The sequence below is a fragment of the Orycteropus afer genome, unplaced genomic scaffold, assembly GCF_000298275.1.
Source record: "Orycteropus afer afer isolate SDZICR_OR568_19922 unplaced genomic scaffold, OryAfe1.0 scaffold00062, whole genome shotgun sequence".
NCBI classification, from domain to species: domain Eukaryota; kingdom Metazoa; phylum Chordata; class Mammalia; order Tubulidentata; family Orycteropodidae; genus Orycteropus; species Orycteropus afer.
This window is the reverse complement of record NW_006921649.1, coordinates 11,072,898-11,090,145: the sequence shown is the minus strand read 5'-3', so window position 1 is coordinate 11,090,145 and position 17,248 is coordinate 11,072,898. Positions and strand designations below refer to the sequence as shown.

The following is a 17,248-nucleotide window of genomic DNA, read 5'->3' as shown; positions in this document are numbered from 1 at the left end:
ATCACGCTGCATCCCTTTACTAGGCTTTTTCTGTCAGGACTTCTCAATCCAACAGAGGATCTATTGATCTGTTTATTGTCTGTCTGCCCCACTAGACTGGCAGCACCATGAAAGCTGGAGCTGCACCTTGTTCACTGCTATATCCCAGCACCCTGCACAGCAGAAACACCAACAGTGTTGAATGAATGAATGAACTAATGGATTTTACATAGACTTGGAGTCTTATCATGCCATTTAGTGTTAAATTAGGCTTCCCCATGACCTGCTAATTGTTTCCCTATACCATCCCACCTGAACCATAAGACTGAACAGGGTTCTGGGTTTCTTTTATGGGTCCACAAGCTCTGTCGGGATGGGCACAAAGAAGGACCACACAGACCTCTTGCCATAAGAGAGTGGCCCCACCCAACCCATGGCAGAGCTCTGACAACCCTGACTGTCCACACCTCTGCCCCACCCCTCAACTGTGAGCTCCTAAAGATAAGGCTATGTTTTCCTCTTTGCTAAGCCCCCACACCCTACCCAGGGTTTCTGCAAGCCCAGGCTGATTTGTACATCCCTCCACTCTGTGTCTAGAAGCTCTGGTAGCATAGTGCCTAGGGCACTTGACTGTTAACCAGAAGGCTGGCAGTTCAAACCCACCAGCCACTCCTCGGAAGGAAGGTTGGGCAAACTACTTCCATAGTGATACCACCTCAGAAACACAAGGAGGGGTCACTATGAGTCGGGTCCAACTCGACAGCATATAACAACAACACAACCACTCCAGTCTAGGCCCCACAAGCACTTTAATCAGATGTATTATTTAATCTTCACAATAATCCTTTGAGTAAACATATTATTCCATATTAAAGATGAGAAAACTGAGGATCTGAAGCTTAACTGACAAGGTTACAGAGTGGCTCACAGTAGAATTAAATCCACGTGTCAGTGGCCCCCAAGCTTGTGCACCACCCCTGCAGGCAGCCCCTAGGCCCTGTCCCTGTGCCTGCCTTGCTGGGCCTTGCAAGCAAGAAATGCTGTGATGATCCAGGACACAGGGCCAAGTTCAAATTCCAGGGTGCCACTCCCTGACTAAGGGAACTGAGGCAAGCTTCTAACCTCACCATGCCTCAGTTTCCACACCTATAAGATGAGGTGATGATAACGGTACCTATCTCCTAGGTTGCTGTGAAGATTAAACATTGAAAACAACACATAAAGTGCTTAGAACAGTGTCTGGCACAAAGTAGGCCCTACACTGTGGGGGTAACCATCGATACACTGTAAGAGGTCCTCTTTAAGAAGCTCCATTCCGCAGACGGAAGATTCTACTTCTGTGAAGATTTGCTGTCAGAAACCTAAAAGAGGTTGCTATGGGTCAGAATTGACTCGATGGCAATGAGTTTGGTTTTTGGTTTGGAAGTGAGGTCTGGAGTCCCTGAGCAGTCCAAACAGTTAAGTGTCTGACTACTAACCAAAAGACTGACAATTCAAACTCCCCCAAATTCAACTTCCCCAATTCAAACCTCACAAGAAAGGCCTGGCGATCTGTGTCTGAAAGGTCACAGCCTTGAAAACCCTGTGGAGCAGTTTTACTCTGTACTCACGGGGTCATGGTGAGTTTGAGCTGGCTCCACAGCAACTGGTAAAGTAAAGCTCTACAAACACAAGCAGATCACACTCATACCCCAAAACCCAGGGTACATCCTCGGTACAGATTACCACCGAGATGGTACCACTTTGACACTCCCAATAACTCTGTAACATGGGAATGCTTATCACCTCCATTTGACAGATGCAGAAACTGAGGCTCAGAGAAGTCTGTTGTCGTGAGTCATCTAGCCTAGTGGCCCTCCAGTTGTTCACCCTCTTGGCTTACACTATCCCTCACAGCCAGTTCCCAGTCACAGCCTGGGACCCAAAGGGAAGAAAAAACCCCTAGAGCCCCTGAGGCCCATATCTGAGGGCATGTGTCCCCGAGACCCCCATTCATGGCCTGGAATGTCTTCTGGAGGCAGCCAGGCCTGTACCCTCCCCCAAGGGTTCCCAGTACCCCTCCCTGCCCTCTCCTCTCCTCCTGCTCACAGGAGACCTTATTGACCAGAGGTCAAACCAATCTCCTAACCTCAGGCCCCTGAGGGGAGCTGCCCTGCCCAGGAGCCAGCTTCCCATTAATGATTTTCTCCCTGCCCACTGGACAGAGGCAGTGGGGTGACCCAGGGTCAGCAGGGGCTATAGGTGGCCCTTCCGCAGGATGTGGGTGGGGATAATCCATCTTGCCTAGCTTCCACCGTTTAAGTTACACTCTGCGGCCCGATGGACCCTGAGGGAGGTAGCAGGGGTGGCCTCAGACATGGAAACAGGGTCTGTTTCTTCCTGGCAAGGCAGTGGTCCTCCTGGGCTTCTAGGCAAGACCTCTGCCTTGGAGACCCTGCCCTCTTCTGCCAACCTGACACGTGCTTTCAGGTGCCTCCTCCCAGAAGCCTTTCCTGCCTGCTTCCCTCTCCACCCACTCGGCTTGGTTAGGACACTCTACTTCAATGGACAGCAGAAAGCTCGTCTGGTCCAGCCATGGACCTCCAGGCCTGTCCTGAGGAAGAACTCAGCAAACATTTGTTAAATGACTGTGGCTCAGACTAGGAAACCAGAAGCTAAGATCAGACCCTCCACTTACTACCCAAACAAACACAGTGCCCAACAGAGGGATGAGTAGGATCTTTAAAGAGCTATATATCACTGCTAAGCTGCTCTTTGTCTTGGGCACTCTACTAAAAAGCACACTAGATATGGCAACTGAGAAGAAAAAAAAAAAAAAAAGCCAAACCGGGTGCCATGGAATCAATTTCAACTCATGGTGGCCCCACGTGTGCCAGAGTAGAACTGTGCACTGTAGAGCATTTTCAGTGGCTGTGAAGGCTCTAGGTGGCACAAATGGTTAAGCACTTGGCTGTTGCTGTTTGTTAATAGTTGCCATTGAGTCCGTTCCAGCTCATGGCAGCCCCATGTGTGCCAAGTAGAACTGCTCCACCAGATTTTCAAGGCTATGATCTTTCAGATGCAGATTGCCAGGCCTGTCTTCCAAGGCACCTCTAGCTGAATGTAAACTACCAACCTTTTGGCCAATAGTCCAGCCACTACTGTTTGAGGTTGGCGGTTATAGTCCACTCAGAGGTGTCTCAGAAGAAAGGCTAGATACGGTACTTGTTTAATTCCCTCACCCGCCTGTGGTGGTAGAACCCAGTTCCTAGATCTGACCTCCAGGCAACTTCTCTAGGATCTACCTCCAGAGCTTCTGCAAAGCTGGGCCACCTTGAGGAACATTCCTTCCCCCTCTTTTCCTGCTAGCTGCTCTGAAACTGAGGTCTGCCTCTGAGGCCTTCCCAGATAGGCAGAGCCGCTTTCTCCCTGCAAACACTCTTCCAGGTGCACAATTATCAGGGGTGTTGAAAAGCTGCTATGTGAAAAAAAAAAAAAAAATCAAATTACTGCAACTGTGGCAAGGAGAGACAGGCTGGCACATAAAAAACGCTCCCTTCTGTAGAAAGTAGGTGCCTTTGTCACTCTGCGTTTCCCTCAACCTGTGCACAAGAATTATCTTTAGGGTAGAAGCAGTTTTTCCTACAGCAGAGTGGCCTATAGTAGGGTTCCCCTGTAGCCTAAGACCCCAACTACCCTCCACCTGGCCACTTCCCCTGCCCTGAGGGCTTTAGCTCTGGGGAGAATATTAATTCCCAAATCAGAAATTGCACAAGGGACAGCAAGGGCACAGTAGGCTCAGATCTCTCCACACACACCCTGAGGTCCACCAAGGTCCTGGGCACCATCCTTAATGAGTTAGAGCCTGCTGCCCACTCTCACCTTCGTCAAGTACACCATCAGAGCACGCCCCCAACACACAACGTCATACCATCTCCCTGCTCAAAACTCTGCCTTGGCTGCCCACCACCCACAGGATCTCAGCCAAGTGTCCCTGACTATCTTCCAAGCCTCCTCTCTCACAAACTTTGGTGGGAACCTATCGTGGGATGAAAAGAGCTTAGGATGAGCCCCTAGCCCGATCACATCTGCCAGGGTTCTTCCCCACAAGGCTTCTCTCCTGCCAGGCATCCAACAGCCAACAGCCTGAAGATTTCAGCCTCACAGATCCTCTCCTGGCTCTGAAAGGCCTGTTTGAAGGGCTTCCCATTTCGTCCCAGGCCACACTCTCCCCTCTCATGGACATCTGCCCTGTTCCACATCACCTACATACACACACTACGTAAACATATGCATGCACACACACACACCCACAGGCACTTAACAATAAAATGGCTAGCTGACTTTAACGGCTACCTGGCTCCACCCCAGATAACCAACTCATTTGACTTCTTTAAGCCTCGGTTTTCTCATCTGCAAAATGGGGATCATTTATAATATCTATCTCAGAAAAAGATTATGTTAGTAATAGCCACTATTGGTTTTCTTCCCCTTTCCCCTTACTCTGCTTTGTTTTGTTTTTAAATATCCCTACTTATTGAGCTAAGAACCTTTTTAGGTGAATTAAACTCTCTGTGCTCAGAACGACTATGGACAAATTAGCCCATGTAATCCCCAGAGCAGACGCCCCAGAGTCCACAGGATTAGTATCCCCATTTTACAGATGAGGAAACGGAGGCTTAGAGATGTTAAATCATGTGTTCACAGTCACAGAGTTGGTGAGCTAAGGAATCAAGAGTCAAACACAGCTCTCCCTCATTCTAGAACCCAAGCTCTTGACCACTTTACCACTGCCAGCTTCCATTTTCCCACTCTCTCCCTCACCCACCTCCCTTCCCCTATTTCAGGATAGCCATTGGTTTTGACCATGAGCTCAAAGAGGAGAACTTGAAAGGGCTGAAAGTCTGAAGCTTACCCCATTCACCCAAGCGAGGAGGATGGGGTCAGACTGCCCCCTCCCCCCCAAGTCACTGCTCCTCAATGAAGTTACTTGAAATTGGTGCCCGTCTCCAGGCAGCCTGCCCAGAATGGAAGGGTCTCTGCAGGTGGCCCACAGACTTTCGGCCACATTCCACCACCACCCACCTCCCTAGAAGACAGCATCTCCAAGCTGAGGCCTTCAGGGCTGCTCCAAACTCTAGATCCAAACCTGAGACTTATACCCCCCCAGGGGAAGTCACCTGAAAGTCAGTCCCCTCTCCACCCCAAAATGCGCCTTCCCAAACCCTTCCTCAAGAGCAGTCCTGGACTCAGCAACACAGATTATTACCCTTGAGAGCAAAACGAATGAACGCTGGTTCCCACTAACTGGGTGCTGCTTGATGACAGGGGCCACTGCTCTATACCTCACATCACCTGAGCAGGTGGGAACTATCACTGTCCTCATGTCACAAAAGACAAGGAGAGACAAAAAGAAGCCAGTGGACTCACCCAAGCTGTGTAGAAAGTAGGAGACAGAGCCAAGATTTCAAGCCCTCTCTAGAGCCCTGATAGCACAATGGTTAAGGGATCAGCTGCTAACGGAAAGATCAGCAGGTCAAACCCACCAAGCAGCTCTGAGGGAGAAAAGACCTGAAAATTTGCTCCTATAAAAATTACAACCTAGAAAACTTTATGAGGCAGTTCTACTCTGTCCTATAGGGTCGCTATGAGTCAGAATCAACTCAATGGTACACAATAGCAGCTACCTTCAAAGTCCCTGTCCTTCCTTCCCCTAGCGAGCACCCCTGGACACAAAGAGGAGGAGGAGGAAGCCTGGACTCACCCTGAATCTGCTCAGCCCCCTCAGCCCAGCTTCTCACTCTCCTGTCACACTCCTCATACACGGCCAAACCAGAACAGAGTGACTCTGCCAAGGGTCCTTCCCCACCCCCAGCCTGTCCATTAGCTCCCAGGGCTATCAATGTATTGATTGGCAGAGCTGAGCCATCAGCATGGGGAGGGGGGATGCTGCCACCCAAAGCAGCTGACGGGGCGCCTGGCAGAGCTGAGGGATGGGGGTTGGAACCCAGGGTCAGCCTCCCTTCCCCCATACATCAGCCTTCTCCATACAGACCATCAATATGGGGCCCCCTGTCACTGCTGGGAGTCAACCCTGGAGCCAGCCTGGGGGAGGGAGCAGGACCCTGATGACCCATGTTCTCTCTTCTCCTCCCATTCCCTTTCCCTCCAATCCCTGTTTCAATTCCATCTCCCTCAGAACACTTAGGGGAGGGGTATCATCCAAGCCTATGAGATAATAAACAAATCCTTTATCCCAGCATTCAGTGCCCACCTCTGTCCACTGCTTGATCCTCCAGCCACCTCACCTGGCTTGGACTTCCCTGAGCACATGAGACTATTCCAAGTCCAGGTGGAGCTGTTCCATGTAGCTGCAATGTCTTTTCCACATGCACACACATGGGTTCACAACAGCCTCTCTGCCTGGCCTGATCCCATTTCAAGATTTAAACTGGGCATCTTCCTTAGCGACAGCCTTTTGCCCCAGTGTCTGGCTTCAGGGCCCTTCATCAGATTACCCACTGTACCCTCGAATCCTGATTCCCAGCACAGATGCCTCAGATTTCTGGCAGGTCCCCAAAGACTGGGGCAGGTCCTGCCACTACCACCACCACCACCAACAACAACAACACCCCACAACCTGGAACCAGGATAGTCTGTACTGGGGGCTCAATCCAGTTCCTGGACCCTCCACTCACTGACGCAACATCCATTCTGCATGCCAGGTTCCACACCACATGCCACAGGGCCCATGGCGTGGGTCAGACAACACCCCACCCCACCTTCCAGGAACCTATGAACTGCCAGCAAACAGGTCTCTCGACACACACATCAGAGTCAAATGCAGAACTACAGCCCACATTTACTTAACACTTATAATGAGCCAGGAGCTAGTCTAAGTATTTCCCCAGGTGACCACAATTTATCCTCAGAACAACCCCAAGAGGAAGGTACTGTTCCAACACCCATGTTAAAGAAGAGCCACAGGAGGCCCAGCCACTGGCTCAATCACACAGCTACCAAGGGTCTGAGGTGCGAGCAGACCCAGGTGGGCTTGGTGCAGAGCCTGCGCGCCCACTGAGTCCCAGGATGGCCATAAAGTGCTGTGTGTAAGATTCACAGGCAGAAGGTGGGATAGATGGATGATGGATAAAGCTGCCCAAAGTCTGCCATCCCTTCACAGAGAACGCTTTGAGAAATAAGCTGAAGCCTCGGATGTCTTCTTCATTCCCCTCAAGATCCAGTCCAGGGCCAGGCATGCGGCAGGTGTGCCATAAATGTTTGGTGATTGCTAATGAGGAACGGAAGGAGCTCTGGTGGCGTAGTGCCTAAGGCATTTGACTGCTAACCAGAAGGCCAAAAGGTTGGCGGTTCAAACCCACCAGCCACTCTGTGGGAGGAAGACTGGGCAAGCTACCTCCGTAAAGATTTGCTGCTGCAAAAACCCACTGGGGGTCGCTATGAGTTGGAATCAACTCAATGGCAGTGAGTTTGAGTTATTTTGTTTGTTCGTTTTTTGGAATAAGGAGCAAGACCACTACTGAGGCCTACTACGTACCTCCACCACCCATCTGTCAGTTTGTTTTGCTGTGGTTGCTTGCATAGTGCCATTTTGCTAGAAGCCATGCCACTGGTATTTCAAATGCCAGCAGGGTCACCCATGGTCAAGTGTCAGTGGAGGATCTAGACTAGAAACATTAGGGCTGACTATCTACTTCCAGAAATTATCCAATGAAAACCCTAAGGATCACCACAGAACACTGTGCCATATAGTGCTGAAGATGAGCCCCCTAGGTTGAAAGGTACCACACAGTAGTTGAAACAACGAACTCAAATATACCAATAATCGAAACAACAACCAGAACACAAGTAATGAGGATATTCACCCACTGTGAAGAATGTAACCAATGCCACTGAACAACTTGTGTAGAAATTGTTGAATAGGAATATAAACTGCTGGGTAAACCTTCACTGGAAGCACAATAAAGTTTTATTTAAAAATAAATAAATAAATACCAATTATCACAAAAATGCAATAGGACCAGCCAATGTTTCATTCTGTTATATATAACATCGCAGTGAGTCACAGCCAACATGATGGCAATTAATAACAACTATACAATGGCTTCAATTATTCTTCCCAACAGGCCTCAAACTCACTGCCATTGAGTTGATTCTGACACTTAGTGACCCCCATTGGGTTTCCAAGTTGTAAATCTTTACAGAAGCAGCTGGCAGGCCTGAGCAACTGACCCTTTGGTTAGCAACCAAATGCCTTAACCACTACACCACCAGAGCTCCTTCCAACAGGCTTGGGGAGTGGAACTATTAACCTTATTTCACACATGATAAGGAAATAGAGACTCATTGAGGTTAAGGACCTTGCCCAAAGCCACACAGCCTAGGAGTGGTGGCATCAGGATTGAATCCAGATCTAAATCCAAAGCCTGTACTCCCAAATGATCCAATGAACCTCTTCTTCCTAGCTTCCCCCAGGCCCTACAACATGTTACATGCATAATACACACATAAGCATATCATTTATTGAGCAATTACTATTACTCAGTTACCGTGTGTTGGCCCCTGTACTAGGGACTTTGTATATATTAGTCTACTAGTCCCTATAACTGCTCTTAGAAGGTACGTACTTCCCATGACTCCATTTTACAGACCAGGAAATCAAGGCACAGAGGGTTGATGGTTAAGGACTTTGCCCAATATCTGGTAAGCAGCATAGCCAGGCCTCAAAACTAGGTCTCTCCCATTGCAAAGACCACGTATTCAAGGACCACAGAAACCACCTAACTCAGCTCTCTGATACCCAGGTGAGGAAGCCAAGGCACAGAGGTAAGTCATATAATGAGTCAATGTCATAGCTAGGACGTGAATTCAGGAATCCTGGGACCCTTTCTGCTCTGCGGCCCACAGGAGGTTTGTCCTTGGCCCGATCCTTGGCAGAGGAGAATTTTAAGTAGGCCCGGGTCCTTATGGGAGCCTTGGGTGGTGCAAATGGTTAACACACTTAGCTGCTAACTGAAGGGTTAGAGGTTCAAGTCCACCCAGAGGCACCTTGGAAGAAAGGCCTGGTGATCTACTTCCAAACAATCAGCCATTGAAAACTCAGGGAACGCAGGACACACATGGGTCATCATGAGTTGCAACTGACCTGACAATAAATGGAGTCCTTATGCCATTCAATATTTAAGCAAACAAAGCCCGAACCTCTCCCAATCCCTACTAAGCCTTACTAAAGCCTAAGGGATCCACTTACTGGCTGATGTTCCAGAACAAATCTCCATCTAAGACCCAAAGAGCACTGACAGCAGGCTTAAGTTCTCTGAAGACCAGACAGGTCTCCCCAAGCTCTGGCTACAACAGCTGGGTCTCTAACATTGCTCCCCACTCAAGTGCTCTGCCACAGGTCCTTGACAGGGCGACTGACCCAATTCAACAAAAACATCCAGCAAACACATTCATCAGACCAGCCTTTGCCCTCACAAGGGAAACAGTCAAAACTCATTCCCCCAAATGACCAAGGGGGTGGCAGTGTCCCGGGAATGGGAGCTCACTATACCTACAAAGGGGGTGAGGTCAAAGAAAACTTCCTCCAGCAAGATGCACAGCTAGGTCTTACAACACAGACAAGAACTCACTGAGCAGTCTGCAGTGTTTCTGAGGCTAGGGCTAGGGTGCCGGGCAAGGGGGAAGATGAGGCTAGAGATAGAGCCAGCCCACAAAGGGCTTCGATGCCCAAGGCCCCAGGGGCAAAAGAACTCCAAGTCTAAGACATGGAATAATGATGTTGTAATTACAGCAGCAATAGCTGCCCTCTATTTAGAGCTCAAAGGAGGCCTGGTGGCTCACGGTTAAGCACTTGGCAGCTAACCCAAAAGTTGGTTGTTGGAATTCACCCATGAGCTCCATAGGAGAAAGACCTGGTGATCTGCTTCTGTAAAGATTATATCCTAGTAAACCCTTTAGGGCAATTCTACTCTGTCACGTGGGATTACTGTGAGTAGGAATCGACCCCATGGCACCAAATAACAAAAGTGAGTACTCACTCTACGCCCAGCACTGGGCTTTGCCCTTCCACTTGCTTAGTAAGCTTAGAAAGTATTATGACTGTATTTACCCCATTTTATACTTGCAAAACCTCAGTCCTATGGAGGGTAAGCAACTTGCCCAAGGTCACACAACAAAGACATAGAAGACAGACAATTTGAACCCGAAATGTCAGACTCCAGTGCCTTCCCGCTGCCTTTTAACAAGCCTTGGTCCTAGAGCTGGGCAGCCCCAGAATTAAATCCCAGCTCTACTTCCCTCTTGCTGTAGTCACAGGTAGGTTTTTCATGCCTCTGAGTCTCATTTTCTTCATCTGGTTGCAAGATTTAGCCAGGATAATGTATAAAAGCATCCATCACACTGAGTGAGCCCTCTGTGCCTGATGTTGCTACAGTCTTCTTGTTGGTAATCTGATGTGCTTGCTCCCTGATCTTCCATACCCACATTATTCCTGCTAGAGGACTAGTTAGAACCCAAAAGTTCTGCTGAGGATAAGCAATCTCCTCCCTGCCTACCTCCAGTCTGTCTCTGAGGGCCCAACATGCCATTGACAGCAGCCCAGGGCAAGGAGGAGGCAGCACCCATTCCCCTGTCTTGTTGCTCCAAGCAGGCTGATGCTGGCCAAGGCAACCATCAGAAATTTTAAAAATCCACCTCCTTATCTCAGAGCGAGTGACACTCCCCAACTGCAGGAATGCTGGCTGGGTGCCCCCTCCCCCTCCACACTGGGAGAGAAGCTGGGGGAGGGAATTGAATCCCCCCAGCTCCAATCCCCCAAAACACCCAACTCCAGCTCTGGGACCCTTTGAGATCAACACATTCCAGAGTGATCAGGGCCTGCAGACTTAAGTTAGATGCTCTCAATCCCAGAGATGCCCACCTGGGCTCTGAATGCCCCCCTACCACCACCACTGCCACCACTGAAATCCAGAAAGGATCTCTCACTGCCCATGCTTAGCAGCCTCTTGGGATTCAGTTTCCCCACCCAATATAGTCTTTCTGGGGGAAAAAAAAAAAAAAATCAGTTTGCTACAGGAGAAAGAATACACAATTTTGAATCCAGATCCTTGAACAAGTCCCTCCTCTACTCTCTGTCTCTGCCCAAATCCTATGAAATAGGACTATTACCCCCCACCCACCCACTTCAGCCTCCTTTATAGAATGAAGAATAGAACAAGCTTCCCAAATTAAAGAGAAGAAAAAGAAAAAGAAGCCTTGAAATTCTTACAAGAAGCACTTTCTCTTTTTACCTTAGCAAGCCACTCCTCCTAAGCCTTGCTTTCCCCCTCTTCCCTGCCACACTAGACTTGATAGCACTGGCAGATGAAAGGTGCAGTTCAACTACACTCCTGCTTATCTGGCCCTCTCCCACCTCTAGACAGGGTTCTCCTTGAGGCCAAGACTGACTAGGTCTTTTTCCCTCAGCAAGTGTTTGCTGAATGAATACCTTACTGATGGACAGATGTGTGATGCTGTTGCTTTAAGAAATTAAAAGTGCTTTCCAGTGAGACAGGGGCAGTGGTGGCTCAGTGGTAGAATTTTCCACTTCCATGCAGGAGACCTGGGTTTGATTCTTGGTCAATGCACCTCCTGCACAGCCATCATCTGTCAGTGGATGCTTACATGTTGCTATGATGCTGAATGGATTTCAGCAGAGCTTCAAGACTAAGGCAGACTAGAAAAAAGGTCTGCCAATCATCAGCTAATGGAAACCTAATGTATTACAATGGTCCAATTCCATTGTGAATGGTGCCATCATGAGTCAGGGCCCAACTTAACAGAAGCTAATACCAACAACATCCAATAGGACAGCTTCCCACCCTTCCCATGTCCCAAAACACACTGTCTCTGGGTTTCCCATCCTAACTGGCTTGAAGAAAGGGTCTGCACTCCACTGAAGAGGCTGAGAGAGAGAGTGGAAGGAAAGTTGCAAAGTGGAACACTTTGTGAGATGAGAGAGAAAGGAAGTGGCACTGCAGGAGGGATAAGGGGTTGGCTGGAGGGACAAGGGGCGAGCGGAAGCATCCAGCCCTGGCCCACCTCCCACCAGCCCTGTGTGGGGAAAGCCTGGACCTAACTGAGCCCGGAGGGAGGAACAGTATCAGCCAGGTGCCAGTAGAGCTTCGTGAATGGCCCAACCCGGTGTCATTGTCAGAGCTCAGCCAAGTGCAGAAAAACAATTTACTGGTCACGCCGCCTGCTCCTCGTGGAAATTTTTAAAATTCTTCCGATTTGAGCTATCCAGAGTGTCCTGAGTCATGTGGAGAAGGGATTTTATTAAATTCCCAGCTTTCTGCTTCCTGGGGTGGCCAGTGGGTAAGGGTGGGGCTCACCCCATGGGAGGAGGAGGAGCAGGGCAGTACCCTGCATTGAATACGTTCACAGAAACGTGGTTGGGGGTGGAGGGGTGTGCAGTGGGGCACTCTAGGCTTGGTGGCTGATGGGGAGATGAGATGGAGTCCAGAGACCCTATTGCTAAGACTGGGTCAGTCCCCCAAAATGTGGAGGTGGAAAAGGCAAGGTCATAGGTATATCCACTTCCCAGTAAAGCTATATGCTTTCCTGGCAGGTAAGAATGTACAAAAATCCTCCCATCCCTACCATATAGATTACTTCAGCCTCAAATCACCTACTTCACAAATTATGAAACTCAGATTCCCAGGAGTCCATAGATACGAAAGATGGAGCTGAGGTTCAGGTTCAGGTTCAGGTTCACCGGATTGCAATGTTCTGTACCCTTCCCTCCATTCAGAGAGGTCTCCCCTGGCCCCTGTCATCACTACCCTTTAAATACCCCTGCCCCTGAAGTAGCTGTTCCCCTAGATTCTGCCCAATGAGACCTTAGTAGTGAACAGACTTCAGACTCCCACGAAAAACACACTGGTCCCACCCCTCATCTCTACCTCGAATGCCCACCCATCTTTTTCTCTGGAGCAAAAATGGGGACGTGAGCTTGCCAACCTTGCTGAGAACCCCTTGTTGTTGTTGTTACATGCTGTCGAGTCGGACCTGACTCATAGCGACCCTTCCTTGGGTTTCCAGGGCAGTATCACTATGGAAGTAGATTGCCCAACCTTCCTTCCCAGGAGTGGCTGTGGGTTTGAACTGCCACCCTTCTGGTTAGCAGTCAATGCCTTAGGCACTATGCTACCAGAGCTCCCAAGAACCCCTTAGGATGGGTTTATTGTTTAGGGATTGTGAGTGCTTTTGGAAACCCTCTCCCTTAAGCACCACTTGGCATGCAGTGTCTCAGGGACTCCCCATACCATAATCCTATCCTTAGATATTGTAGACTCTAGAATGGAGTTATGGGCTTCAAACATCAGCAATTTAGATGGCTGGAGGAGACAAAGGGGCAAAGGAAGAGGCAGATAGTAGAGCAGGGAGGAGGTTGCTGGGCCCTCACCTGCTTGGCAGCTGCCTCCTGGTCTGACCCAGATGGAGCACCCAGCTCTTTTCCAAGAGGTGCTCTTGCTTCTTAGAAGGGGAGGTGGAGGTGAGATGAAGAGTCTGGGCTCCCTCCCTTTCATTCCCCTCAGAGAACACAAAGACCACACACCAACCCTTCTCAGGCCCCATGTCAAAAAAAAAAAAAAAAAAAAGGCAACAGGCATCAAAGGGCTTGGGCAGTAAGGTCCCCCTGCCTCCCCTCTAGTTCCATCTCATCATACACCCCACACATACCCCTGCCCCTGACCCCCAGGCTCAGCATTCTGAAAAAGAACTCTCTCCCAGGTCACACAAGTAGATAGCCTGGAGTGACTGTGAGAGCTGATTTCTGCTTCAGGACTTGGCTGCAGACCGGGCAGGCCATGCCTGGCACTGGTCTGTCTCTCTGACACCAGCCGCTCACCACCCCCAGCTCTGTCACCACACAGGGTCACATCTGCTTTGGCAAACAGCCAGTCTTAAGTTACTGACTCCAGTTGTATTGATTCAAGCAGCCACCAGGGACCCCAGCCTGCCTGATGAGAGGAAAGAACCCATCAGTCTGTCCATCCATCTAGCCACCCATCCTTCCATCACTCAGCCACACTGGCTGCCCCTAGCTCAATGTCTATCATGACAGTAGCAGTGCTCTTACAGGAGTGGGAAGGGAAAGAAGCAGAGCCCCCCACATATACTCCCCCCCACACACACACCAAACACTGTAAGAGTCTGTTGAGTTTCAACAGCACTCAACACACACAACACTCCTGGGAGCTGGAAAACTGGGAGAATCACCATCTTCCCATGCTCAAGGTTCTCTCTGGGGAACTCCAGAATCCAGAAGTCAAAGGCTTAAGCATCCCCTCTCTTAACCTGGTGAGGACACCTGCCTTCAACCAAGAGGGGGAAGGGGCAGATAATCCTCCTTTGGCCCGAGTCCAAGGGCTCCTCCAAGGGCCCCTCCTTTGCAACTCTAAGTGGGTGGGGGTTCGGGCAGCTGGCGCTTCCTACTCCCTTTGCCCGCCCCCCCCCCCCCCGCCGCATGCTAAGGCAGCCTTGGTCTGGTTCTAATCGGGACTGAAGTCGGCTCCCTCTTCTCTCTCCCCCCCCCACCTCCCTTTTCCTTCATTTCCACGGCTTTGGAAGCCAGAGTGTTCCAACTGTCTGCGTGCCAAGACCTTCCCGAGTCTGAAAGCTGCTGAAGTAACAGATCAGATTTTAGCAAGTGCTTTCCAGGCTGAGCGCCAAGCCCTCTTCTGATTCACAGAAAGCGAGCGAGTGAGCAAGCGAACGGGGAGAGGCGGGGAACCAGCCGAAGGCTGCACCACCTTGGGCGAGGGCGTGCGCAGCGCGGCTCGGCCAAGCCAGGAGCGACCTCCAGGGCAACTGCCCCTCCGTCAGGATTCCCTGATCTGTCCCTCTCGCCCGCCCCGCGTCGCCCCTCTTCCCGCATCTACCTCTCTCTCGAAACGCTGCAACGCCTTTGAAACCACAGAGTAATTTACAACTGAAGCTTTTTCTCTGGACTCAAAATCCACTCCGCTGAAAGAAGCCTTTTTGTTTGGAAGAGCGAGCGGTGATATAAAGGGACGGTTGACAGAGAAAAGCCCTAGGTCGCAACTCCTAGCCGGCTGCGGACAGGGGGCTTGGAGTCGGGCACATTGCTGCAGCTGAGCCTGCCGGCACTGGGGATCTCCTCTCAGACGAGGCCGAAAGGGGCCGCGGCAACCCGCGCCGGCCTTCGCCCCCTAGCAGAGTCTCTTGGCCTTGACGGGTCCCCACCCGGTGCAAGGCGCGCGCGGAGCCGCCTTCCTGCGCCCTGGGAACAGGTGCACTCGGCTCCGCGCCCAGAAGGGTGGGGCACCAGGAGGGGGCGCGGCCCGGGGGAGGGGGTCTGCATCAACCGCGAGGCTGGGACGCGAGGAGGTCTGAGTCTGGAGCCTACGTACCTGTACCTGGAAGCACAGCAGCAGGAAGTGTAAACACCTGCGGGAGAGAGATGGAGAGGCGGTCAGTGGGACCTGGCAGGGAGGGAGAGTAACACGCGGACAGACAGACACGCAGTCGGAAACTCAGACGAACAAACAAGGAGGGCAGATAGAGCCACAGACACAGAGACAGACGGCCAGGCAGGGTGGGCAGCCCGCTCGCGGGCGCTTACAGGCAAGTGCAGGCTGAGGGCGCTGAATACATCGCTGGGCGGGGGGGAGGCGGCGGCTCCTAGCCCAGCTTGCACATGTCCGCTCCGCGCGGCCGGGACCGGGCGCCTCCGCCGCCGTCGCCGCCGCCGCCGCCGCTGCTGCTCCCTCCTCGCCGGCTGCTGCTGCTGCAGACTCTGCTGCTCCGGGGCGCTCCGCCGCGCGCCCTGCGGCATCAGCGCCCCGCGCGGCTCCTCCCGAGCGCTGCGCCCTCCGGGCTGGCGCGGGGGCTGCGGAGCGGCCGCCGCTGTGCAGGGGGCACTGGCCCGTAAGGGGACACTTGCTCAGTGCCAGTCGGCCAGCCGTCCGGGCGTTCGCGGGTGCTGGCTGCCCAGCTCACTCTGAGGGCGTCATGCGCCGCAGGGCTGGCAGCTGGGGCGCGCTCTCCGGCCGGCGCGCGGGGCTGCGCGGGGCCAAGGGTCAGTGCTCCGGGGCCGGAGCGCGCGGCTGCAGCACGAACGCGTCACGGCCGCTCCGTCTGGGCGCCCGCCGGCTCATGTCTCCTCCTCCGCGTCTCTCCGCCCGTGCGCATCGCCGCCTCCCACCACTGGCGGCGGCCGGGGCGTTTTCTACGCGCGGGCGGCGAGGGGGCGGGGGGCCGGGGGCGGGCCCGGGCCCGAGCCGGCACAATGAGGATGCGGGGCCCGGGGACTCCCCCCTCGGGGCGCGGCCGGACGGGCGCTCAGCTCGCCTGGGTGCGCCGCGCCCACATCAAAGGCGGCCCTGCCTGCTTGTCTGCCTGCCGCGGCCTCTCCACTGCCTCCTCCTTCTTCTGGCGGCTCCGGGGTGGAGGGGAGGCGCTCAGACTCTCGGCGATGGGACCAGCAGCTCCGAAGGGCAGAGCCCGCGAAGCTAGAGGTGGTGAGCACTGGAAGCCGTCGGAGCGCTGCGCCTGAGCGCAGTGACCCGCGTTGCGGCGCAAACGCTGCCGGAATTGGGCAGGCAGTAGTCCCAAGGACGCAGTTAGGTGCGGAGCGATCTCCGTCGTCCACACTCACTACTCACATTCACTCACACCCACCAGCGCTGGAGTAGGGAGCGCGGAGGGGGCGGGTCAGGTCCAACCCCTGAGGTGGCTCCACTGAAGAGGGGTTGCTTTTACCCATCCTGTGGGTACACGCAAGATCCTGGAATTTCCCAGGCACCTTTCCTACTGGCTGACCATTCTCAAATCAGCCCCTCCCTCCCTCTCTGTCTTGGCCGCTGCAGAGCGGGGCAGGGGGCGTTTGAGGAGTCTCTTCTCTCTCAGGGCTCCTAGTTCAGTTCCTAGGATCACAGTCAGGCTCACACCTCTGCTTTTCCCGTTTGCTAGTCATATTTGGAAACGTACGACTGACACCTAGCGGTCCCATGGCATCACTGCAACCTAAGCTGGCAGGCTACAGGCCCTTGAGGAGCCAGCAGAACTCTGGTCAGCGACCACTCTAGGCCCTCTTGTGGGCCCCCACCCATGAACCAGGCTGAGATTTGCTTCTGTTTGCATACTAAGCAGCTCAGTTCCTTTGACCTGGACCCCTCTCAACATCCCTTCTCACTGCCTCTCGCTCCTCCAAAGGCGTAACTCCTGTCCTTCCCACCAACCCCAAAATGTAGGTATTGGC

At 52.3% G+C, this 17,248-nt stretch overlaps 1 protein-coding gene across 1 annotated transcript in view; it reads right to left on the bottom strand.

Moving 5' to 3' along the window:
* Positions 1 to 15,642, bottom strand: part of FGF18 (fibroblast growth factor 18) — a 38,427-nt gene extending 22,785 nt beyond the window's left edge. The window contains exons 1-2 of the mRNA XM_007939766.2: positions 15,611 to 15,642; positions 15,399 to 15,435 (exon numbers count right to left, since the gene is read on the bottom strand). Coding sequence (XP_007937957.1) covers positions 15,399 to 15,435; positions 15,611 to 15,642 — 69 coding nt within the window. The remainder of the gene's footprint in view (positions 1 to 15,398; positions 15,436 to 15,610) is intronic.
* Positions 15,643 to 17,248: the final 1,606 nt, after the last annotated feature.